The 25,401-nt window shown below is 43.1% G+C and overlaps 1 protein-coding gene across 1 annotated transcript in view; it reads left to right on the forward strand.

Annotated features, from left to right (window-relative positions):
• The window catches only part of Cmtm4 (CKLF like MARVEL transmembrane domain containing 4), a 39,274-nt gene extending 14,936 nt beyond the window's left edge, over positions 1 to 24,338 (forward strand). Inside the window, exons 2-4 of the mRNA XM_051201632.1 lie at positions 19,912 to 20,088; positions 22,019 to 22,117; positions 24,061 to 24,338. Of these exons, the coding sequence (XP_051057589.1) occupies positions 19,912 to 20,088; positions 22,019 to 22,117; positions 24,061 to 24,225 (441 nt within the window). The 3' untranslated portion in view covers positions 24,226 to 24,338. The remainder of the gene's footprint in view (positions 1 to 19,911; positions 20,089 to 22,018; positions 22,118 to 24,060) is intronic.
• Positions 24,339 to 25,401: the final 1,063 nt, after the last annotated feature.

Here is a 25,401-nt window from a genome sequence, read left to right on the forward strand (position 1 = left end):
GATATATCTTTTTTTTTTTTTTTTTTTTTTTTTTTTGCATGGGTTTCTCTGCATAACAATCCTGCCTGTCCTGGCATCTGCTTTATAGACCAGGCTGGCCTTGAACTCACAGAGATCCACCTGCCTCTATCTCCGAGTGCTGTGATTAAAGTTGTGCGCCATCACCCCCTGGCATATTATTTGTATTCTTACTAGCAGTGTATGGCAGTTCTAGGTGCTCTGCTTGGCCCACACTTAATAGTCTCTCCTATTTATTCTGTCTGTGTAGAGGAAGAGTCTCACTGTGTAGCTCAGGCTGGCCTTGAATTTGTGATCCTCCTGTGTCAGCTCCTTAGTCCTACGGTTATAGGTTTGTACCTATGTTCTTTTGTATGTTCTGGGTATTGACTCTGCTATACATACATGATTCATAAAATTCTCACTTTCATTCTGTGGATTCCTTTCGTACCTTTATGTTTTGATATATGTAGTACTAATTCTGTATGTTAACTTGAATTTGCTTACCTCTTGGTGTCATATTCAAGGAATTCTTAGCAAATAGTGTCATGAAGCTCTTGCAGTACTTTCTTCTAAGTGTTTAGTAGTGGTGGGTTGTGCTGAGGCCTTTCTCCCTCATCACTTCTGTATTCTTGCAGATTTTTTGTTTACTGGTTGAAACCAATTATGAAGAAAAGAATGTTGACTCTTGCAACTGTGCTGCTAATGTCTTTCTGTGTGATTAGTTTTTGCTGCATGTTTTTAGAAGCTCTGTTATTAGTTGTGTACACATTTGGGACTGTTCTTAGTAAATTGGGATTTTTGTTGTAATAGTGTTCTCTTTTCTTCATTGTAATTTTCTGTGTGAAGTTTTCTTTGTCTGATGTTAACAGTCACTCCAGCTTTCCTAGGAATCACGTTTGTATAAATCCTAACATCTGGTCTGTTTGTCGTTGTAAACACCACAATTTCGTAGTTCTACTTTGCTTCCTGGAGTTCACAGAAACCATGTCAGAAAGTTAGATATTTTGCACTTGTCAGTCATATTATAAAGAAGAGGAGGATTAGGAGTTACTTACTCAAGGTGTTTTTATTTGTACCTATTTATTGTTTTTTGAGACAGGGTCACTATGTAGCCCTGCAGCTCCCTGTGTAGAACAGGCTGGCCTTAAGATCATGGATTTCTGCTCACCTCTGCCTCCACAGTGCTGGGATGAAAGATGTGTGCCACAAAGCCTGATCCCTATTGTTCTTTTTTGAGGCATGGTGTCATGTAACCTAGGCTGTGCTCTACATGTATGTACATGTACACACCTGTATACACGTGTACTAGTGCACACACACAGAATAAATAAATTAAAAAAGAAACCATATGTGAGGACTAGTTCTTCTGTCCTTTTCTGAGAGCTGTAAGTGTCCACATCTGCCTCTGCTGCCTCGGTGCCCAGGGTCTGGAATGTTTTTGTTTGTTTTTTGTATTTGCTTTTTTAAGACAGGGTTTGTCTGTAGCTTTGGAACCCGTCTGGAATTCACTCTGTAGAGCAGGCTCTCCTCGAACTCACAGAGATCCTCCTTCCTCTGCCTCCTGTGTGGTGGTATTAAAGGTGTGCACCACCACTACCTAGCCTGGGGTCTGGAATGTAAGAGAATGAGGGAACAACTTCATGATTTTCCTTGTCCATGAGCATGAAGAACTCCCTTGCCCACTGCCTGGACTCTGACTACACCTGCTTCCCTGCTCTGGGTCTGAGGCAACTTTGGATCTAACCTGGGGATGCAGGAGGGAAAACAGGTAGGTCCCTGGCTGCTGGCTTGGGGTTGGTCTTCTCTACCCTTTTACTTGTTTCCAGAGACCTGCTCTGAAAACCTGCCCTAGGCAGTGTTCACAAGGAAACAGTAGGGAGCAGGCTAGAGTTGGACTTGCTTCATAACTGAACTAGAATGTCAGAGTTGTGATATTTTTTTGTTTTTATGGTATGTAGCTGACATGCTGTTAGCTTGCTTTGCTCTGTGGTGCTTGATTTCTTTCTTTCTTCCTTCCTTCCTTTCTTTCTTTCTTTTTTTTTTTTTTATTGTTGTTTTTGTTTTTTTGAGACAAGGTTTCTCTGTGTAGCCCTGGCTGTGCTGATGCTCACTCTGTAGACCAGGCTGACCTCAAACTCACAAAGATCTGCCTGCCTCTGTCTCCCAGAGTGTGCCACCACTACCTGACCTTTGTTGTTGTTTTTATAGGAAACAAATGTTTTACAAACCATTCTTGGATGAGTGTGGCTTGTGTTAGGTATCATGGAAAAGAATCCATCTTAATAAGGCTTGTGCTTAATTTTAGTATCTGCATATTAATAAATGGGTTTCCAAGGTGGATGTGAAAATCAAGTTTTCTAGAAAAGCTTGGTGGCCCCTCAGTCTTCCCACCAAAAATAAGCTTGCTTCTGCTTTAAGTTCCCTGTGACACAGGGCTGTTTTCACTTGGCCCCTCTGCTCTGCCTGTCACTTACCCTTGTTCTGGACTTCCAGGGAGCTGCCGCAGGGGAGATTGTAACTTCTTGTGTTGGGTGCTGTTTCAAATCTCTAATCCATAAAATAGTGCAGGCCATGGGCTAGTTCTACAGCCTTTCTCTAATGATTCTTAGAAATGTATGTGGCCTCACCTGAGCCTGAGCTTTGGGCTGACACGAGACATTAATTATAACTTGTTAGAGATGTCCAGTTACCTGTGGACATGGTTTAGTGGTTGGCTCGTAGATGCTGTTCCGGTTGCTGGTCAGTCATTGCTCAGCCATCTTATTGAATATTCAGGGATAGAGCAGGGAACCAGCTGAACATAATTCCAGGAACAGGGCACAGGTGGAGGTTCCCTGTAGGTAGTACGTGACTGGAGAGGAGCCAAGTTCCAGGGCGATGTGTTTTGAGGAGTCTCAGAGAAGCCTGGAGCAACAGAAGGGAATTTGTGATGCTCTCCAGAGGAGTTGTCAATTTTATATCTCTTTGCTTTAAAATTACTTGTTAAGGAAATTTTACAAGTAATACTAAAAACATGCCAGTAAGCAAAAAAGAAAAGATTTCCTGATGTTACTAATCTGAGATGAGCAGCTGTTTACCATGTACATAATTTTTTGTCTGTTTGTGTTGAGGTGTGCTGGGGATGGAACCCTGGGCCTCAGTGCATGATAAATACACATTGTACCACTGATCTGACTGTTCCCAACCACGTCCTTCAGCTTCAACTGATCCCTTTCAATCATTAATTCTTCTTCCACATAGCTTTTCCTTCCCCAGAACATCATCTGAATAGAATCAGATCACCTGGAGCCTTTTGAATCTGGCCTTACCTACTTAAAGTAGATCTCTTGAGATTAATCCTTGTTACAAGTGTTGGTAATCCATTCTTCTTTCTTGTTGGGTAGTTTGTATTCGATGGATTTACCATTGCTTGCTATCTATTTACTGAAGTACATTTGGGTTGTTTCTAGATTTAGGTGGTCATGAGTTGTGTCAACATGAATACTTGTATAACAGGTATTTAGGTGACTATAATTTCTCTGGGGTGATATCAAGGAGTGAGGCTGCCAGGCCATATGGTATGAATATGTTTAACTTTATAAGAAACTGTCAAACCATTCTCGGAGGCTGCACCATTTGCCTCCTTACCAGTGGAGTATGAAGTCACACACCTGGAATCCTGGCTGTCACTTGGCGTTTTTAAAGTTGGAGTCATTGTAGTTAGTAGGTATGGAGAGTGTGATAGTAGTTTGAACATGCATTCCTTTTGTGGCTAATGATGATAATCCTGTGCTTATTTGTCATCTGTGTTTTTCATGTCAGTTCATACATTTGGAGTAGGGACATGTAGTACTGCATATGAGTGGAGGTCAAAAGGAAAGTCTCCTCCTACCATGTGGATTCCAGGCATGGTGGCAATCACCCAAACTTAACTTGAGTCACCTTGCTAACCGTCAAAAAAAAAAAAAAATGTTTTTTTTTTTGTTGTTGTTTTTTGTTTTTTAGCTTCTTGAAATAGAGCCTTCTAACACATACTAATAGAATAGTGAAACAAATCCCCAGATACCTTCACCTTCTTTGACAGTTAGTTTCACTCCACACTCTGTCTCTATCCTTCCTTTTTTTAACTTTAATATTTTATTCAAAAAATGATATTTTGGCTTTTAAGAATGTGTTTTGTAGGTGTTTTGTCTGCATGTATGTATGTGTACTACATGCATGCCTGATGCCCGCAGATGTCAGAAGAGGGCTGGGACTAGAGTGACTAGTGACCTAAGCCACCTGTGTGTGCCGGGGATCGAACCTAGGTGCTTTTAGCCACTGAGCCATTTTGTAATATTTTAGAGCAGATCTATCGTAACACTATATCATCGTAACACTCAGCTGTAAATACTAAGTGAACATCTGTATCAGCTGGTAACTTTCCAACAGCTGTAAGATCTGTAGCAGTTAATTCGTTGATGTTCTCTAATAACTGATGTGTACACAGTTTGTGCCAGTAGCCCCACAATTATCATTTTGTTTTATTTGAAAATAGGATCTATACAACAAGATCATTGCATTTGCCTAATATATTTCTATTTTTTAAAAAGATTTATTTAGGCCAGGCATGGTGTCCTAGCACTTGGGACACAGAGACAGGCAGATCTCTGAGTTTGAGGCCAGCTTGGTCTACAAAGTGAGTTTCAGGACAGTCAGGCTGTTATATGGAGAAACCCTGTCATGAAAAAAAAAAAAAAAAAAAAAAAAGATTTATGAATGGGTGTGGTGGCACTTGCCCTTAATACCAGCATTTGGGAGTCAGGGAACAGATCTCTGAGTTTGAGCCAGCCTGGCCTACATAGTAAACACTAGCCAAGGATACAGGGTGAAACCCCCACCACAAACCAAAATAAAACAAAACACCCCAGACCCAAAAAACCCTGTTTTAAAAAATAGTGTGTATCTACGTATAGGTCTGTATGTGTGAGCGCAGGTGCCCACTGAGGCCAGAGACATCGGTTCCCCTGGATCTGAATTTAGAGGTAGGTTTGAGCCACCTGACGTGGATACTGGGGGGGGGGGAACTTAAGTCCTATCTGAGAGCAGTAAGTACTCTTTAACTACTCAGCCACCTCTGCAGCACCCATTTCTCAGTTTCAGTCTGTACAGCTCCGGTCTTCTTTGGCACTGCACTGGGGGGAGGGGCAGCATGTGTGGCAATTAGACTACAGCCTTGGGTTGGATGTGACTTCTGTGTCCCTGAGACAGGGTCACCTGTTTGCTTCTGTGTACACCAAGCTACGTGGCTCATGAGTTTCTGAGCCTCACATCTTGTCACAGGAACACTTTAATTACAGATAGCCCACTACACATGACCTGTGTGGCTTCAAACTCCAACACTGTGCCCACTGAACCACATCCCCAGCCACATCAGTGCTGTTTCTTCCTTGAAGAAATGAGGCCATTCCTCAAGTGTATGTCCTACATGTCAGTGTTAGTTGGAGTCTCCTTCCCACAGGACTTTACCCTATTCATTCATCATCTCTGAACTGGTAAATGCTGGAAGACAGAAAGTTGTGTCCATGCACTGTGTATGTGTTCCACTGCAGCCATGTGAACAGGCAGCAGTAACTGATGTTTAGTGAGAATAATATTGACTGTTTAACCCCTGCCTCCCCAACCATTCACACCTCAAAGAGATCGCCTATCTCTGCCTCCCAAGTGCTAAGATTAAAGGCTTTCACCACCACACCTGGCAAGAGGAGGTTTTGGCATTATCTGGAGATATGTTTGATACTACTGGGAAGGACATGAACACTGGCACCCACTTCAGGGGCAGGTCAGGGGTACTGCTATGCACCATACTGTAATCAGGGTGCCCCTCACAACAGAGAATGATCCAGTCCAAAATGTCAGTAGAGCCAAGTTTGGGAAACCTTGTTCTGAGTATAGCATATGCTATATTAGGGTTCCTAGTGACCCTGAACTCTGAGGATACAGCAGGGGCTATGGGAAATGAAACCAGAAGGCAGAGGCAGACAGATTTCTGAGTTGGTGGTTATCCAGGACTATATACTGAGATCCTGTCTTCAAACAGAAAAAACATACATACTTTAGTGACCTAAACAAAGAACATTTTCTGATGTAATCATGGTGTAATTGCCCAAATCAGGAAGCATTAGTATTAGTGATTCTGTAGACTTTGTTCCTGTTTCCCTTATTGTCTCAAAACTCCATCTTGAAAGGGAGTGACTTGGAAGTTGAGTTTAGCATCATGTCTCTTTAATCTCCTTGCTTCTGGAATAGTTTGTCAGCTCTTGTGTTTCATGCCGTTGACATTTTGGAAGGATACAGGCCAGTTATTTTGTAGAATGGCCCTCAATTTGGGTTTGTTGACGTTTTCTGCTGTTTGGATTCTGGTCACTTTGTGGTACTGTCAGGAAGACCACAGAAATGATGACGCATTCCTTTTAGTGATCCCAGCCTACTGAAAGTAACTGGTGCCAGGCGTCTCCACTGCCAAGTTGCACTTTTCTTATGTTCTTAATATTTTATTTTTTTTTTTATGGAGGATACTATTAGACTATGCAAGTCTTTCTCACACTTCCATGCATCACCTTTAATGGTGCATGATCATTCTTACTCAAATCAAGTATTTTTATGAAGGCTGCCAAACAGTGATTTTAATCTGCCCTTTCTAACAGGGCTTTCAATCCATGAATTGTTTTTTGACTCTAAGAACCTGGAACATGGATCCTCCACACTAGTTTCTCAAATGCTGGCTTGCAGGCATGTGCTACTATGCCATTTTCCCTGTATCTTTACTTATAGCCACATAAGCTCCTGAGCTTTGGTGGTTTGCTGCTGGGAACTGTACCACTGAGCTGAGCTCCCAGCCCCCATTATGTATTTTGAAGCTCAACTTGTCTCAGATTTGGCTAGTGTGAGTTCCCATGTGTATGGAACATATTCCCTTCTTCCCTGAGCACAAGACATGCCGAACATTTGACTCTCCCACCACAGCCCTGAACTGGTCAAGAAGCCCTGGCTCCTTTAACTAAATAAACAAATAAAAAAGATAGTATTTAGAAATGAAGGTTTGGCTTTACCCCACACAACACTGTGCCTGGCTTGCTCCCCCTCCCTTAGTTTGCCCCCGCCCCAATCCTCCCTCCTTTTTTCTGCTTCAGATCAGTTTCACTAAGAAACCTTTGTTTTCTCTGGTAGAATGCCAGTCTGGGTGCTCACTCTTACTGTCAAGGGTTCTAGAGACTGGGTTTGGCTTCAGCTCTGCTGTTAATGAGTCTAGGGCATGTTGCAAGACATCTTTGCCTCATTTTCCTTACTAATAAGATGGAACTTAAAAACTGATTGGCTGGCAAGATGGCTTAGTAGGTAAAGGCAGTTGCCACCGATCCTAATGACCTGACTGCTCTGGCTTGTCCACTGACACCCCAACCCCTGCACTGCCACCACACTCACACAAAAGGCAATACACACAAGCAAAACAATTTAAAACCCCTATAATCCTCACTGAGACTTGGTGGTCACCAGCTTAGCTGAATAATAGATGAGCTCCAAATTAGTGAGAGATCCCGTCTCTGGGAGAAAAGGTGGCAGTCAATAGAGGACACCTGACATCCTCCAAGGTGCTACACAAGTGTGCAACACACACACTCACACACATCCCACAAAAGTCAGTATTCTTGGGATGTAACTCAGTGGCAGAATGCAAGTTCAGCATGTGTAAGGCAAAAAACAAACAAACAAAACTCCAAGAATACCAGACTTCTCTTTGGGAGAGGCAAACGGTTGCACACTCAACTAGGAATTTTATGGACTGTGAATTAGACCTCAATTAAAAACCAGTTGGCTGACCCTGATTTTCACAGGGTGGATAAAGAGTAAATTAAAGAGAGAATGCTTTTGAGTGCCCACTTGAGCACTGAGGATGGCCCCTGCAGAAGCTGGGTATCACTGAGGCTGCCGTGTCACCATTCATAAACACTGCACTTTATAGTAGGCACGGGGTTGAAGTTTGGAGCACAGGCTTCATGCTCAGTGGGCTGCTAGCTCTCTCCCTCAGTGGATCAGGCAGAGAATCTGGGTCCTCAAGGGCAATGGGACATAGAAAGCTTTCCCCCAACAGACCATCCCCCTCAGAACAGTTCACTTTCTTTTCCTGAGTTGAAACTTTTACAGACTGCTGACTTCTTGGTCAGTGAGCAGAGCAGTGCCCTGTTTTTACTTGGTTAAGGGGGATGCCAGAGCCATTGGGTGGCATTAGTTACTTGAAACTAAAGTAGAAAGAAAGAGGGGAGGCTTTGCTTTTGAATCCTGTGGGGATGGGTGCCACCTTCTGGGCTTTCAGCCTTACCCAATGAAGCTGGACCACGGGGAGGAGGCAACAGTGGGAAGGACTCCAGTGCCAGCAACGTCTCTGAACATCCTCAGCTGGGTCTGGTTTGAAGGCCTTTTACTTGCTGTTTCCTCTGCAAGTGCATAGTTGTTTTGCTCCTTTACTAATCTAAACAATCTGGAAATGGAGGTTTTGGGACAGAGTGGCATTTGCCGTAAAACTTTGTGGGTATTCTCTTGGCAAGAAAGATACTGACCACCTTGTGGCTCTCTGAAATCACGTGCAAGAATATCATCAGACCACAAGAGATCTTCCAGGTTTCCTTTTAAAAACAAGAAAGAGAATATTTTGTATAACAGTTTGTGTTCTCTAAAGAGTTAGACATCCTCAAATAGATTGTGATCCTCTGCAGGCCGTTATTGACAAGCAGCTCACAGGTTGAACTGTGTACACTAGTGCCTGCTCAGGCTGCAAGTATAAACAGCTACTTAAAAAAAAAAAAAAAAAGTAATGCATTTTTAAAGCTCCACTTCATGGCTTTAGGAGATCAACAACAAAATTATTTATAGAGTGGAACCTGCCTTGAAAAGCCTGTCAGAATACTGGTAGGCTTTGGTGACAAGCAATAACTTCCTAGGTCACTAGCAGCCTGCACCATTCTTTTAATGCACCTTGGCTGCTCTGAATGAGCCGTTGGCAGCTTTTCTCTCTCTCTCTCTCTCTCTCTCTCTCTCTCTCTCTCTCTCTCTCTCTCTCTCTCTGTGTGTGTGTGTGTGTGTGTGTGTGTGTAGATTAAGGACCTGGGGCCATCTCCACCTCCACCCTTAAAGAGAAGGTGTTTGGCTTTTCATTTGGCTTGCCTGTCTGCTTTCTTCTCCTTTTTCCGTTGTTCTTTCTTCTTTTCCTTTCTGTTGTTTGTTTCTGTTAGAGACTAAGTCTCAGTTGTAGCTCAAGCTGGCTTGAAACTCATTATGTAGGCTATGCTAACCTGGAACTTGAAATTCTCCCATCTCAGCCTACCAATTGCTGGTAGTACAGGTGTGCACCCCATTGACCAGCATTCTTTGCAAATCTTTTTTTTTTTTTAAAGATAAGCTTTGTTTGTGTAGCCCTGGCTGCCCTGGAACTCCATTTGTAGACCAGGCTGGCTTCGGACTAAGAGATCCTCCTGCATCTGCCTCCCTGCATCTGCTAGGACTAAAGGTGTGCACCATCACACTGGGCCTCCTTTGCAACTCTTAAATCTTTGAATTTGGCATTATTTATCTGGAGAAAAATGGAGAACCCAAAGTTAACTTGAAGAAATGTTGATTGTGGGTTAAGTAATTTATACTTGCTGTGAATTCCTTTGTATCGGAACCAAAAACTCCTCTCTGGCTGTGCTGTTGTCTGAGTGGTGAGAGGGCACTGTTAAAGATCTTCCTTCCTCATGAGATGGCCTCCATGGGAGGGAAGTGCCCAGAGACGTTCTTTCTTAGGAAAATTAAGGTGTTTCTAGAGCAAGCTCCTTTTGAAAATGGTCATCAGGAATGTACTTTGTCAGATATGCTCTTGGCACTGGCCACCCAACTTTTATGCTGTGTCCTTGAAGAAAAACTCTGTCTGATGGGGTTTCCCATATCCCAAATATAGTGGGCATCTCATGTAGGAGACTATGGCACAGAGACTATGGCCTTGGACATAGAAGGTGTATGTTTCAGAGCTGGATAGTTTCCTTACATGCAGATGTATACTCAGTGTGAACTATTGACATTTTGGGGTGCTTCCGGAGGCAGGCTCAGTAACAAAAGTCCCTTTCCAAACCATATAATGTGGTTGAAGTTTTCTGTCTGTCTATCTATCATGTACATAGTGTTCTGCCTGTATATATGCCTGCATGCCAGAAGAAGGCATTGGATCTCATTATAGATGGCTGTGAGTCACCATGTTTTTGCTGGGAGTTGAACTCAGGACCCCTGGAAGAGCAACCAGAGCTCTTAACCTCTGAACCATCTCTTCAGTCTGTGATTGAGGTTTTAAGATCTGCCATTTAAAAGCATATGCACATACAGAGCAACTCCATGTCTCTCTCTGCTCTAGACTCAGAAAAATGGTGGGGAGGCCTGGTGCCTTTTCTAGTTCCTTGATCCCACTTTTATTGTGCTTGCAAACACAGCCTAGGCTCTGCCCTCCCTGCCTTTTCTGTTCTACAGAGACTGACCCCAGGTCTTCTAAAGAAGCTATGATGGTTCATAGCAATTTTCAACTTGACAAGATCTTGAGAGACAAACCTGGCCATGCCTGTGAGGGAGTTTCTAGATTAGGTTAACTGAAATGGGATACCCTAAATGTGGACAGCACCGTCCTGTGGCCTAGGCAGCAGCATTCATCTCTCTCTGCTTCCTCACTGGATGCAGTGTGACCGCCCAGCTGCCTGCTTGTGATTGATTGTAAGCCAAAACAAACCCTTAAGTTGAGGTATTTTGTCATAGCAAAGAGAAGAAATAACACTGAGCTGGTAATTGCCTGTGTTGTTGAATACAGGTCACGTTTCACTCCCAGAGTGGGGACTCTTGCAGTACAAATGGGTATCCTTTACCTCCTGGATGTTGAGATTAAAGGTACGTGCTGCCTCCACTGGTAACCTTAAATTCTGAGCACGCCAAAATTAGTTCCACCTGTTTCTCCATGTAGACACTGCTGAGTATGTGTGTGTTCACTCAGTCCCCGGCAGACTTCGGCACTGCCACCCTACTGGGTCAGTAGGGTTCTGTGCTTCACTCTGTGAATTGTACATGACCTGGTCAGGTTGAGTGCTATCACGTCTTCCCTTTATACATCTCTGTGTAGTTTTATTAAATATGCTGTGAAGGGGCATCTTGTGTTCAAGGCATACAACCCATGTATCAAATAGAGGAAAGCACCCCAAGACCAGAAATGTAGTTAAGGTGGACTTGGCCTTGGATGCTTAGCCTGAGAAATTCCAGAGCTGTATGGCCACAGTTTTGGATGCTGTTTCACAACTAGAGAGTTTGGCTGCACTGCCCAATGTTTCTAGCATACAAACCAGCTTTCCACAAGGGTCATGGTAGCATCTGGGCTTCTTGTGTAGAGCAGGACTTAAAAAAAAAAAAAAAAGTAAGTGGTATAATTTTTTGGGGGGCTTGTATCTTTCACATTGTAATTTGTGGGATCCTTTGAAAAGCTGTTCTGACATTAGGGTTTAGTTAGGCTGATTATTACAGGTACCTCTAAAAATGTTAGGGCCAGTGTCTTCCCTGGGGGTCTTTGCTTGTGGGCTTGAGGGAATGGGGCTGGCCTCTTGCTGTGGGTCCATTTGGTCAGCCTCAGGTACATTGGTATTTGCATGCTCATCAAGCAGGCTCTAGAGCGGATGAACTCTTCTGATAAAGAAATGGAATCAACATAGATGTGTACAGAGTGGCTTTCATTTTCCATTAAAGTTTTTTGTTTCATTTTAAAATATTCATGAATGGTTTCAAAGTAAATAAGGATTGGTTCTTGGAGGCTATTAACATTTAACCCATAAGTAAACCTGGCTATTTTTCAAACAGTAGTGCTTGCCTGCCTAGCACATGCGATTAATTCTAGCACTTAGGACAGCAGGAAGGTTCAAAATTCAAGGCCATCTTTAACTGTATGGTGAGTTCAAGGCTAGCCTCGGCTATAGGAGACCAAGGTTCCATGAATGATCTATGTATGAACATTTTTTTTTCCCCATTAAAAATGCACTGTTTGGCCAGGTGGTGGTGGTGCACACCTTTAGGCCCAGTAGAGGCAGGTGGATCTCTGAGTTCAAGGCCAGCCTTGATCTACAAAACAAGTTCCAGGACAGCCAGAACAGAGAAACCTTGTCTTGAAAAAACAAAAACAAATGAAGCATGAACCTACTTAGTCTTAACAATAAAAACCTGGAATCAGATATTGAGGGTGAAAGCTGAATGATTAGACAAACAGAGCAGCCAGCCACTAGGGACTTCTACAAAACCTCAGACCAAATTGGGGGCCGATGAGTGCCTGTCTCCTCCTGCTTTATATATTCCTGCCTCTGCCTCCCTAGTGCTGGGATTAAAGGTGTGAGCAGTCACTGCTGGGCTCTGTTTCTCTTCTAGACTGGTTCAATCTTGTGTAGTGCAGGGTGGCCTTGATCTTTCTGCTTCCTCCTCCCAAGAGCTGGGATTAAAGGTACATGCCACCACTGTCTGGCCTCTATGTTCTGCCCTCTGATCTCCAGGCAAGTTTTATTTGTCAGAACACAAACAAAATATCATACAACAAGCAAACAAACCAAACTAACCAACCAAACAGACAAACCAACAACAGAAAACAATACCAATCGTTCACTTAGCCATATGCTGAGCAAGCACTCCATCAACTGAACCACATCCTCAACCCTCACTCAGATGGTTTTTAAAAAATATCCATTTACTTATGGGCTAAATGCTAGTAACCTCTAAGAGCCAATATTTTATTATTTTACTGTAGATCTTCCTCCCCCCCCTTTTTTTTTGTTTGTTTTTTTGAGATAGGATTTCTCTGTGTAGCTTTGGAGCCTGTCCTAGATTTGTAGACCAGGCTAACCTTGAACTCACAGAGGTCCCCTGCCTCTGCCTCCCAAGTGTTGGGACTAAAGGCATGCACCACTGCCACCTGGCTAATCTTTTTTAAATTTAGGTACATGTGATCTACCTATTATATATGTGTACAGTTAGATATAATTAGGTTTCTAACACATATATTATAACTGTATAAGTGTGAATTCTTAAGTACATCTTTCCCATATATCCTACCACAAAAGATGTTTAAAATACAAAGAAGAAAAATCTTTGATTCCTCTTCCTCAATCAGTCCTATTCCATAGAAATGTTTTACACTGTTTAGTATAAATGCTTCAGTATATGTAAGATTGTGAATACAAACACTTGTTTTTTGTCTTATTTGCTCAATGTTATGTGCTAAATTGTATTTTCTGTTGTGTATATGAATGTGTTATGTGTATGAGTGTTGTCACACTAGTGCCAGGTTGTGGATGTAGAGGTCAGAGGACAACTTTTGGGACTGTTCTCTCCTTCCACCATGGGATCCTGGAATCAAATTTAGGTCATCAGGATTGAAGGCAATCATTGACCTTTAAAATCAGGTGTAGCCCAGGCTGATTTCCACTTTGAGATTCTCTTGCCTCTACCTATTCCTCATATCCTACTGGTGTGCTACTACACCTAGCTTTTTTGATGTGTCACCTATGCTGGTCTCAAACTAATTACGTTTCTGAGGATGACCTAATCCTTCTGCCTCTGCCTCCTAAGGGCACCACCTCACTCAGCTCTGCTGCTTTGCTAGGTGTGTCTGGATGTCTTTTACTGTCAGCACATGTAACCCCACCCACTTCTCTCTGCCTTACTGCTTTGAGGCTGCACTGTGTGCTTTGAGGAAAGGGTATTGACTCTGATAAATATACGCAGGAGTCACCAGAACACTGATTTCTTCAGGGGGTTTTGAGAGTTGGAGGTAGCCTTGTGTACCATCTTACTGGAGATTGTCGGGATTTGTGGAAACTGAGCAGGGCAGTGGTGGCACACACCTTTCATCCCCAGTACTCAGAAGGCAGAGGAAGGCAGATCTCTTGAGTTTGAGGCTAACCTGTTCTACAGAGTTCCAGGACAGTCAGGGCTACACAGTGAAACGTTGTCTCAAAAAAAACCAAAGAAGTAAACAAAAACCTATTGGAATCTTGAGGTGCAACCTGACAGGTGGAGACACAGCTCTGTACCTCTCACACATACTTGCAGTTTGTGATATTGCTATAGGGTGGTGCCCCTCAAACCCTGGAGTAAGTTCTCTAAAGTGACTTCCACCCAGGAGAGCAGCTGTAGAGCAGGCTCGCAGCTACATGTACTGTATTGCTGAGAATATCCCCAAGCCAGGAGACCCCACTTCTCAGGTTCCCATCACAGCCCAATGTGTGTCATCAGCAAAAATTTTAAGACAACTTGATTGCTCCATAGGGTTCAAACCCCATTTCTCCTCCACTACTTATAAGCTTCTAGTTGGCATGTAGTATACATTTATCTTACAAATTTGAGGGCCTGACCCTCTGTCACAGAGTCAGTTTGGCCAGTGTAGTTAATGTGGGGTATCTCAGAAGCTATTCCTGCATGGGTAAAGGTACAGGGATTTAACCATTTGTGGAAAAGACAGCTAGCCCCAAATTTAATTCATTCTTCACTCAACTTACAGTTAGTTGAACCCTTGAATGTCTCTGTTGCTGTTCCCTTATCATTTGACACAAGGAGCAGACTTTGGAGTGGAAGGAGGTGGCAGTTTGAGCAGATGCAGTTTAAATAGCTTGATTTTATAGGCTTTTTGAAAACACAGCCATGTGAGTGCATTGCTGGGATCCCTTCCAGGACTTTGCAAGGGGCAGAAGCAAGAGAGGAGCTCTGAAGCATGAGCTTCATCGTCTACAATGAGCCTGCCTTTGGAAAGTCACGCGGCATAGATCTCTATGCAGCTCCACCATGCACAGACACACAAGAGATCTGGTTGTCCTGGGAAGAGCACTCTCTGGGAAGGCCTTGACTGCTGCTTACATTCAGGTTCCTGGTAATGTAGGGCTTTCTCACTATTTAAAAAGCGTGAGTAGAACTGGCAGTATCAGTCTTTGGGTAAAGGTACTTGCTGCCAACCTGATGACCTGAGTTCACTTCCCAGGTCTCTCTCTTACACATTGAATGTAATAAAACTTAAAAATTTTAAAGTACTAATTAATATAATAACTTGACCAGCCAGCCAGGCCTCCCTTGCTCTCCTTTCCTCTGTTTTGACGTTGACAGTCAGCTACATGTAGCACGACTAATAAAAACCCAGAGACAGGTATTGGGGTTCAAGCTGAAGATCAGAAAAGCAAAGCAGCTTTTACCGCTACCAAGGCTGAAATGGAGACCTGTCTTCCCTCTGACTAGAAACTGAATTTCACCTGAGGCCCTTTGCTTCTTCCTCATATACATCTCTAATGCTTCAATTAAAGGCATGAGCTCTGTTTCTCTTTTAGAATGATTCTCTTGTCATATAGCCCTGGGTCTTGAACTCACAGTCATCCATCTGCCTCTGTCTCCTGAGTCTTGGGATTAAAGGTGTGTACCACCACTGCCTGGCCTCAATGGCTAGCTAGTGTGGCTAACTTTGCATTCTGATCCCCAGGCAAACTTTATTAAATCATGAACAGTATGTCACCAGAGCTACAGGTAGTAGAAACCTGACAGTCTTTTCAATATCAGCTTACAAATCAGCTTTGAAAATAATATGTCCTACAGATCAGCCAGATCCTCCTGATGAGCAAAAGCTGTAGTTTTCCTCATTTATTTACCCTTCAGACCAGTCAGGGTTTTCACATCTGTGTCTTTTACAAGGTTTCTGCCAGTCCAGTGGTTTAATTCTTTGGTTGCCGTGACATTGGGGGGGGGGGGTGCTCCCAGCACAATTGGCCAAATCTTTCCTTTCTTCTTATTGGTTACTTCACAGGTGATTTTTATATTTCACTGTTCTGGAAGAGTTTGTGGCATATTCTGTGCCTATTCACCACCCCACCCCCTCCCCAAAATGTACTGCTGATAATGGCAGAGCTTTAAAAAAACAGCTAAGTAGCTATCATTGGGGATATTTTAAATTATGCTGTATATAGATTTATCTTTACATGTAAATACTATGTGATAATTTATTTAGAAATACCTGTGGATGCTATTTTTAAAAAGCATGCTAAATTATAAGGTTCTGTGTATAGATTTATTTTTTTTGTTTGGTTTTTCAAGACAGGGTTTCTCTGTATTGTTTTGGAACTTGTCCTGCAACTAGGTCCGTAGAGCAGGCTGGCCTCGAACTCACAGAGATCCACCTGCCTCTACTGCATAAGTGCTGGGATTAAAGGTGTGCACCACCAGTGCCTGGCTGTGTATAGATTTTAACATTTAAAAAATTTATGTGTTGGGCTGGAGAGTTGGCTCAGTGGTAAAGAGCACTTCCCATTCTTCCAGAGGATGTAGGTTCAATTCCCAGTAACCACATGTCAGCTCATAACTATCTATAACTCCAGTTCCAGGGGATCTGATGCCTTCTTCTAGCCTCTACAGATGAAAAAAAAAACTTAAATGATGTGTTTCTGTGTGTGCCTGTGTAAGTTTATTTGTGGCACATATGTGCAGGGTTGGGGGCTTGAAAGTATCAGATACCCTGAAGCAAGAGATATAGGCAGTTATGAGCCATTTGATGAGGGTGTTGGGAACTGAATGATCCCTGAGTTCTGTACAAGAACAGTTATCACTCTTAACTGCTGTGCCATCTCTCCAGCCCCATTAACATGGTTTTATTTTTGTATATGGCTTATACTGTTGTGTAATTTTTTTGTTGGTATTTGGAACACATTAAGATATACAAAACAGTGGTCACTTTGGTAGGAGGTAGTAGAGTAAGGCAGCAAGAAGTCCTGGTTGTGGCTATGAATCCTGGCCCTGTCTCCTGTTCCCTGTTCCCTTATCTGTAAGATGGGACTGATGCCTATGTTGTAGGCTTGTGTTAATGGTAATCCATGAAATTCCTATATAGTACTTGATTCTTGGTAACCAGTGAGTAGCAGGTACTGCTTGCTAATAGTAGCTGTATTATGAATGAAGTTCCCCTTAGTGTATTATCTATTTCTGGGTAACTAATGACTCCCAAAACTTAGTGGCTTGGGACAGTAGTTCTTTGTTTCCCCCCAGCTTCTTCTGGGAGATCAAGAATCCTGGAATGGTTTAGCTGTGGCTCCTTTCTGTGCTCCTAGACAGGATGTTGGCTTCCACCATATCTTTTCACTTGGCTGTCACTCCATAGTAGTGTAACCTTGGAGTGAGAGAGAACAAGTCAGCCTCTGCAATGATGTTTCTGACACAAGCTGCACAATCAAGTAACATCTCAGCCCTTTGTTTTGTGCTACAGGAGCAAGAATAAGAATATCAGGGAGGTGTGGATGATCGGGGCCAGTTTAACACTTCCATTGGTCTCTGGCAACCTGAGATCTAAGTCTAAATCAACTAGTTCTTTCTGTCATCTGCGTCCAGGATAGTCCAGGCCTACCCCTAGGCCTTCCTCCTTTCGAATGTCCACACCCTGGATGCTAGTCTCCCGCCCAGCTTTCCTTCCAGCCTGCAGGTTATTTCAGCCTTAGCATGTCCCAAGCCAAAGTCCTGATCTTTCCTGCTCATTTCTGGCAAGCTGCCTTATGTCAGTGTAGCAGTGTCATTCTTTTAATCACTCAGGCAAAAATTCTAGAATTACATTGGTCTCATTTCTTTTCAAATCTCGTTATCAAATCCCATGGGTTTTTCCCTGAGCATATGTCCAGAATTCTTACCCCTGCTTACCCTCTGGGCTGTCACCTTCCTGTTCTGTGCCACCCTCCCCTTTAGGTCATTGCAGAGGCCCTCCACCTGTTCTCCAGCCTCTGTAATGGTCCTCTCCCTGCTGTCTTCTCCCTATATGAGACTCAAATCATATTGTACCTCTTCCCTTCCCTGGTACTGAAAAAAAAAAGAGAAGAGAACCACGGGCCAACTGTGTGCCCAGATCTTGTCCCTGTGCATCTAGCCTTCCTTCCTGGGCATCTTCCTGGTGCTTACCATGCTGCAGCCCCAGAGAGTTTGCTCCTAGCAGCTTCCCTCTGGGCCTTCTCTTGCTTCCCTCACCCCCTTTAGCAGCCAAGCTTCCCAAAGCCACACAGGTCTACAGCTTCTACAAGCTGCCTACTGGCATCTTCATTCACCTCCTGTGCTTTATTCTTTCTCTTTTGTTCTTAGCAATTTAGCTTTCCCCTTTAACTTCTGAACATCATTATTAGATCACAAGCAGGGCTTCTTGTCTGTTGTATTCATTGCTGAATGAGTGACCTATCACATTTGCATATCCTTGAACCATTTTTATTTTAATAATTTAAGTGTTACCTTTCCACCTAAATGTGGTCGAAGGTAGGTACCAGAAATATTTGTAACTCATCAGCACAGTGTGTTATTTCTTGTTCAAGATAGTAGATCTGATTACAGGAGTAAAAAAAAAAAAAAAAAGAAAGAAAAAAAAAAAAAAAAAAAGAAAGAAAGAAAGAAAGAGAAAAGAAAAGAAAAAAAAGTCATTTCAGTGTTTCCCTTTTGTGAACTGAGTTAGGTTTGTAATTCAGGTGGAGAATTAAGGTCTATGCTTTGAAGAATTACAAGTAGTAAGTGACTTTGTTTCATCTTATATTGGACTAAGAAAACTTGTATCTATTATGAGATGCTGGGCCATCATGCTACACAGTGAACCTCTTGAACTAATTCTTAAATGGATTTTTGTATCCCTTAACAGACAAACCTATATCCTGTGTGTTGATTTGGATAGAAAAGCAAGCGGACATGTAGGTTAGGAAAGGTGGATGGTTTGACAGCAGGAATGGCAGAGCCAACTTTCCTTTCAGAGGGAGAATCTGACAGATTCAGGAAGGGTAGGTGTGAGGTTGTGGCTCACCAAGTCCCCTGTTGCCTCTGTGCACATTTTAGTCCTTGATGCCATACGAGTAGAGGGAGGTGGTCTAATACTATTGTCAAACACCTAGATGGTGGACTGAAATCATGTCTGGTAGGGAAAACCACAGGGAAGATTTGGGGAGGAAACATTGGAAGCTTGGAAAGGTGTGAACGAAACTTGGGGAAAGAAGGGCAAAAACTGAGGTAGAACTTCCACAGTTTGAACCAACCCAAGGGAATGCTGCATTGCTGGCTCTGGAGAGCCTTGGAACAGCTTACCTCTGCTTCATTGACCTATGTCTCAGGGAAGTGGAACTGGGTCTGGTAAAGGACTGACATGGATAACTCTATGAGTAGAGTCTTGGAATCCAGACTGAGCAGGCATTAGTTATTAATGGCCCTTGCTTAGAGGGCTAGTAACATAGACTGAGACCCCCTTCTTCTCCTGGACTCTGGATGTTCATATGGCCATGTCTACTGGTATCTCTTTTGTTTTATGATCTTTGAATTTTTGGGGCACAATGCTAGAATGTTTGACTTCTCAGAAGAAATTGATTCTATTCAAAGATTTAAAAAAAAATTTTTTTTTTAAAAAGTAAACTACCAGCCCACCTATTAATGAAATCCAGTGACCCACTTTCCAAAAGCATATGAGCTAATGAAGACAGGCTCTTTGTCTTTAGTATGTGAAAGGTAAAGAGAAGCTGGAGTGTTTCTTTTTAGGAAGATCAAAGGGATAGCTAGCACACTTCAGAGAAACTTTTCTTTCCTCCTTTTTCCAGAGGACCAAAGGGCCTAAAAGGGCCATACCATGCGTGGCTGGTTTCAGTATAGCAGTAAAGGGACCTTCACTGTTTTCTTTAGGAACTTGACCTTCCATTCCAATTCCTCTACCTCTTTCTGCCTACAAGTTGAAGCTAGTCATGTTTCTGTTAGTTACACTGCTCTCTGCAGAGGAGAACCCTGCTACAGTATACTGTGCAGTTGTGTTTTAAAAACACAGCAGGCATGTATGTCTATAGATGTGTACTAAATGTATACATGTATTTCCAATTTCCTTGCTAGATTTTGGCCCTGATTGCATTCATCTGCATTGAGACCATCATGGAGTGTTCCCCATGTGAAGGCCTCTACTTTTTTGAGTTTGTAAGCTGCAGTGCATTTGTGGTGACTGGGGTCTTGCTGATTCTCTTCAGTGTCAACCTTCACATGAGGATCCCCCAGATCAACTGGAATCTGACAGTGAGTATGCTGCTTGGCTCTCACAGAGAAGGGAATGAGTCCTCTCTCAGTGCCTTGGGTTCTGAACATCAACTTCTTCAGGTCACTGGGCGTGTGTGCTCCTGGTATGCATTGATTTGGTGGATCCAGGCAGAACTGTGCCTGTGTTAACAGTTATTGGTGTGCTAAATAATATGATAGCTGGTAGTCAGCTCTGAACAGAGGCCATGCTCCCTGCTTTGAAGCTTTCCTCTAGCCCATGCAGAAGCTCAGTAGGAGCCCTGGCTTCTGGGTTTCTGCTACACAAGGATGTACTATTAAGATAGAGTGTTGGCAGGGTGTGAGATAATTGCATGTGCTTTTAATCCTAGTACTTGGGAGGCATAGGCAGTCAGATCTCAATGAGTTTAAGCCTGATCTACATAACGAATTCTAGGCCAGCCAAGGCTATAAGTGAGACTCTGTCTCAAAAATAAAATATTTAAAAAAAAAAAAAATTAAAGAAAGAAAAAAAATCAACCTTTGGGAATCAGGCTAGACCTGAGGGACCTGCCAGTGTTGGTAGTGTAGTCAGCCAACCACATAAACAGATTATATTTTCCCTACTGTTTCTCCTCCAATGAAGCTCACAGAGCCTATGAGGTGTGACCCAGGACACTGAGGACCTGATGCTAGAGCAGGAATAACAAAAGTGCTGGTGAATGCCTAAAGGAGGACCCTAGCTGTGGGCCAGACTCTGTGCTTGACTCATCCATTTGCTTCCCAGAACAGCTCCAGGAGGAAGGGATTATTACCACTTTAAACACAGAGAAACACAACAGCTTATCTCAAGTCATTCATTGGTTAGGTCCCGTGTGGCAGTGACTCATAATCACTGTGTTACTGTGTTATGAGCAGTTTTTCTACCCACCTGGTCCCAGAACCATGCCAGCCCCAAATAACATACATAGACACTGTATTAAATATAAAGCTGTTGGCCTGTTACTAGCGTTTCTTATTCGCTAGCTCTGTCTTAAATATTAACCCATTCCTATTATTCTAAATATTCCCACGTGGTCTTATCTTACCAGAGAGAGGGTCCGGAGTTCTCTCTTGGTCCTACATTTTGAATCTCCTCCCTCCCTCTTCCCGAATCCTCCTTGTCTCCTAGTCCTGCCTATCTTGCTTTCCTATTGGCCAACAGGGCTTTATTCATTAATCAGTAAGAGAAACATATTTACAGAATGACTTCCCCCATCATTACTGTCCTTTCCAAAAGAAATGCACCAATCACATTTATGTAGCAATAATTTAGTAATCTCACTCACTTTGCTTGTTGAAAATCCTCCAGGCTTTGGTGACATAGAAGCTTGAAAGTCTGTTAATATTAAGAAAGTATGTTTTCAATGTATGAATGCCATGTTTTTGATGCCATACAGGAAAGAGAATACTGGAAGGTGCTCCCGTTTCAGTACATTTGTATTCTTGGAAAGCTTGACCTAATGATATCTCAATGATATGAAAACCTTTTTTAAAAGGTGACAAATAGCCAGGCATGGTGATGCACACCTTTACTGCCGTCACTTGGGAGGTAGAGGCAGGTGGATCTCTTAGTTTAAAGCCGTCCTGGTCAACATAGCAAGCTCCAGACCAGACAAGGATGCATGTCTCAAAAACTAAAATGAAAAGATGACACTGGCAGGCTGTTGGCTTGTATATGTAAAAGACCTGGGTTCGATGTTCAGCACTGCAGGTGAATTAATTGACTCAAATCCTGAATGGTACCAGTTTTGGTTGCTCTCTAGTCAAGACGGTATTGTAAACCCTTAATACTCTCTTCCACTTCCAGTGAGTAAATATCCCTGTGACACCAAGACTGAGATTGAGGCACAAGAGAAATGAGCTTCATGGGCCTTAGTTGGAAAGTTTTTTAGTTGCTTTGCAAGTAATTCTACTTTCTCTTTTTCTTTAGGATTTGGTCAACACTGGACTCAGCACTTTCTTTTTCTTTATTGCTTCAATTGTACTGGCTGCTTTAAACCACAGAACCGGAGCAGAGATTGCTGCCGTGGTAAGCAGGCTAGATGGGTTTAAACAGGCTGAGTTTGTAGCTTCTGAGACTTGTTCTCCTCTGTCTCCTGGCATGTGTCCTATCCACCCTCCTTTAGGTCTTCCCTATCCTGGCCTTGATAGTACCAAGAGATGAAAGGCAGTGGTCAGATATTAGAAAGGGTTCACTCTTGATGCCCTTCTTCTGCCTTGCTATTGATTTATAAAGAACACGTATCAGCCATGCATTGGTGGCACACCCTTTAATCCCAGCACTCGAGAGGCAGAGAGAGGCAGGCAGATCTCTGTGAGTTCCAGGCCAGCCTGGTCTACAGAACTAGTTCCAGGACAGGTTCCAAAATAATACAGAGAAGCCCTGTTTTGAAAAACCAAATAAATAGATAATAAAGAACACGTAATACTTTTGTGATGGGTGAGGGTAGGTAAGAGGCTTTAAAAAAACCACTGCAATCAGGCCAGCAAGATGGTTCAGCAGGTAAAGGGCCCTAGCTCTCTCATGGGAAGAGAGGGCTGACCCCTACAAATTATCCTCTTATATCCACCCATGTGCCAACATCCCCTAACACACAAAATAATGAATAAATGAATGTAATAAGCAAGTTTTTGAAAACCATGAAACTGACCATGGTTTAGTAATGATCATGAGATCCATTACTAAATAGTTAAAACCCTACTTCATCTTGCCTGGTGCTGCCCAGATGAGAGGCAGTAGTGGCTGTGGTGATACAGAACATGGGCTTGGTGGCTTACTGTGGGGTTCTCATGTGAGAGTCTATTCTTTCTATATCATATTTGGTCTACATTATATTTTTGCTTTTGGGACTAATAATAGTGAATTACATGCACTAAAAGAGGTACTTTTGTGATTTAAAAATAAAATAAGTTTAATGCCAGGTGTGGTGGTGGGTACTTGTAATCCCAACACTCTGGAGGCAGGATGGTTGCCTTAAATTTGACATAGAAAGTTCCAAGTCAGCCAAGGCCGCATAGTGAGAACCTCAAAATAATATAATAATAACAATAATATTAATACATATTTTAAAAAGATAATGGACTGAGAGGTTGGCTTAGTGGGTAAAGTGCTTGCCATTTTGGCATGAGATCCTGAGTTTCAGTTACCAGAACGCATGTAAAGCCAGATATAGTAACAGGTACATATGTAATCCCAGTAGTCCTAAGGCAAGATGGGGAGAGGGAAATCCCCGGAGGTTCATGGGGTTGTCTAGCATTGAGAAGAGAACTACATGCCACAAGACAGAGGTACAGGGCTGGAATAGGCAGTCAGGAGGATGGAACTAACTACCCAGACTCAACACCCAACCATGGCTCACTATGGGACTGTCCAGGGACCTCACTGGCTATTCCAAGAGAGGATTGACAGCCAAGGCTGTTTTCTGACCACCAAATGCTTGACACTCCTGTCCCTCTCCCCCAGAGAGAGGGGGGGGGAGAGAGAGAGAGAGAGAGAGAGAGAGAGAGAGAGAGGAGAGAGGGAGAGAGAAGAGAGAGAGAAATAGTAAGTAAACAAACCAGGCAGTTTTGGAGTATACTTTAATCCCAGCACTTGGGAGGCTGAGGCTGTTGTATCTTTGTGAGTTCAAGGTCAGCTTGGTCTTCAGAGCAAATTTCAGGACAGCCAGAGCTACAAAGAGAATCTAATCTCTATCTCTCTCTCTCTCTCTCTCTCTCTCTCTCTCTCTCTCAAAAAAAAAAAAAAAAACTGAAAGAAAAAGAAATAAGAAATAGATTTAAAAGATCTCTTAGTTATCTTCATGCCAGCCTAGATTTTTCTTCTGTGTGGGTAGCTGTGCATCAACTAGGGCTGGGGGACTGGTACTGCTGGAAGGGGCTGCACACTGCTTGGGTTGCTATGGTCGCTATGACAACACCCAGCTTCAGCTTCAGTGTTCATGCACAAGGGTAAACTGTGACTGTGTATTTTAGATATTTGGCTTCTTGGCAACAGCAGCCTATGCAGTGAGCACATTCCTGGCCGTGCAGAAATGGAGAGTCAGCCTTCGCCAGCAGAGCGCTAATGACTACATCCGAGCTCGCACTGAATCTAGAGATGTGGATAGTCGCCCTGAGATCCAGCGCCTGGACACATGAGAACCTTTTGGAGTCTCTTCCCACTGCCCTCACACCCATTCTTCTAATCAAGTTTTCTTTCTCTCAGCACGTCAGATTTTTGTGTGATCCAGTTGAATTTTGTCCTGTTTGGTAAAAATTCACTTTGGGAAAGGGTGCCTAGAGTGGCCCAGTGACTGATATGTGGTGGTGTGAAGAGCCCAGGTCCTCCAGCATTTGGTGCCTGTGAGAGCAGCTGACTTCTTTGACTGCTCTAGGTCTTAACTGTCTGTCTCAGAACACACGGTCTCATTTGACTCTGAGCTGACCTGTCATGTGTACTGAGTCAAAATTTTATGAAATGGCATTGAGAAGAGAACCTCATGTCACAAGATGCAGGTACAGGGCTGGAGCTACCAGTGAGGCCCTTGGACAGCCCCCTAGCGAACTATGAGTGGGTGTTGAGTCTGGCTGGTTAGATCCACCCTCATTGTCTTCCATGCCCAGGGAATCTAGGCAGCCAGCTTGACCTGGGTGGGACTCTGAGGGGCTTGGCAAATGGATGTTCTCCTGTGACTTCCTTGCCAGATCTTTATGTTACAGGGACAGGAAACCTGTGAGTTTCCTGTGAGTACCTGTGAGAACACTGACTCACAGAACAGTGACCATTTGTCTCCTACCCTGCTGAGAAAGCACTTGATTTTTCCTCAAATGAATCACCTTCCTGTGGTCCATATTCACTTCCCGGGATAGGGGACCATCATCTTTGCCAGTCACCTGCCTACCTTACCTGTCTTGAGGCTGAATTGCAGTTTCAGCACTTTTACCTTCTTGGGTGAAAGCTGCAGAAGAAACAGTCCTTCCACCAGCTGAGGCACTTGCCCACTTGCTGGCCTCAAGGATCACGTGTGTATGTGGGGGCAGGCAGAGTGTGTGTGTGTGTGTGTGTTACAGAATGGCACACTCGAACTCACACTTCTATTGTATAGACATGTGTAATTCTCTGAACATCAAAGACAAGCTCTAATGTGATTCAGAGTCAGTTTATCTAGGATTTGAAAATACTTGAATCTGCTCCAGGACACATCTTTCCACAGATATGCCATGAGGCACTGTTGTCTTTTTGGGTGCCTGAGTATCCTTACTATGAACACAAGTCCTGGAACATGTTAGGAATCCTAGTTACATCTGGCTTTTGGATTGGTTCTTGATAAACTG

Source organism: Phodopus roborovskii, unplaced genomic scaffold (genome assembly GCF_943737965.1).
Source record: "Phodopus roborovskii unplaced genomic scaffold, PHOROB, whole genome shotgun sequence".
Taxonomy (NCBI): Eukaryota; Metazoa; Chordata; class Mammalia; order Rodentia; family Cricetidae; genus Phodopus; species Phodopus roborovskii.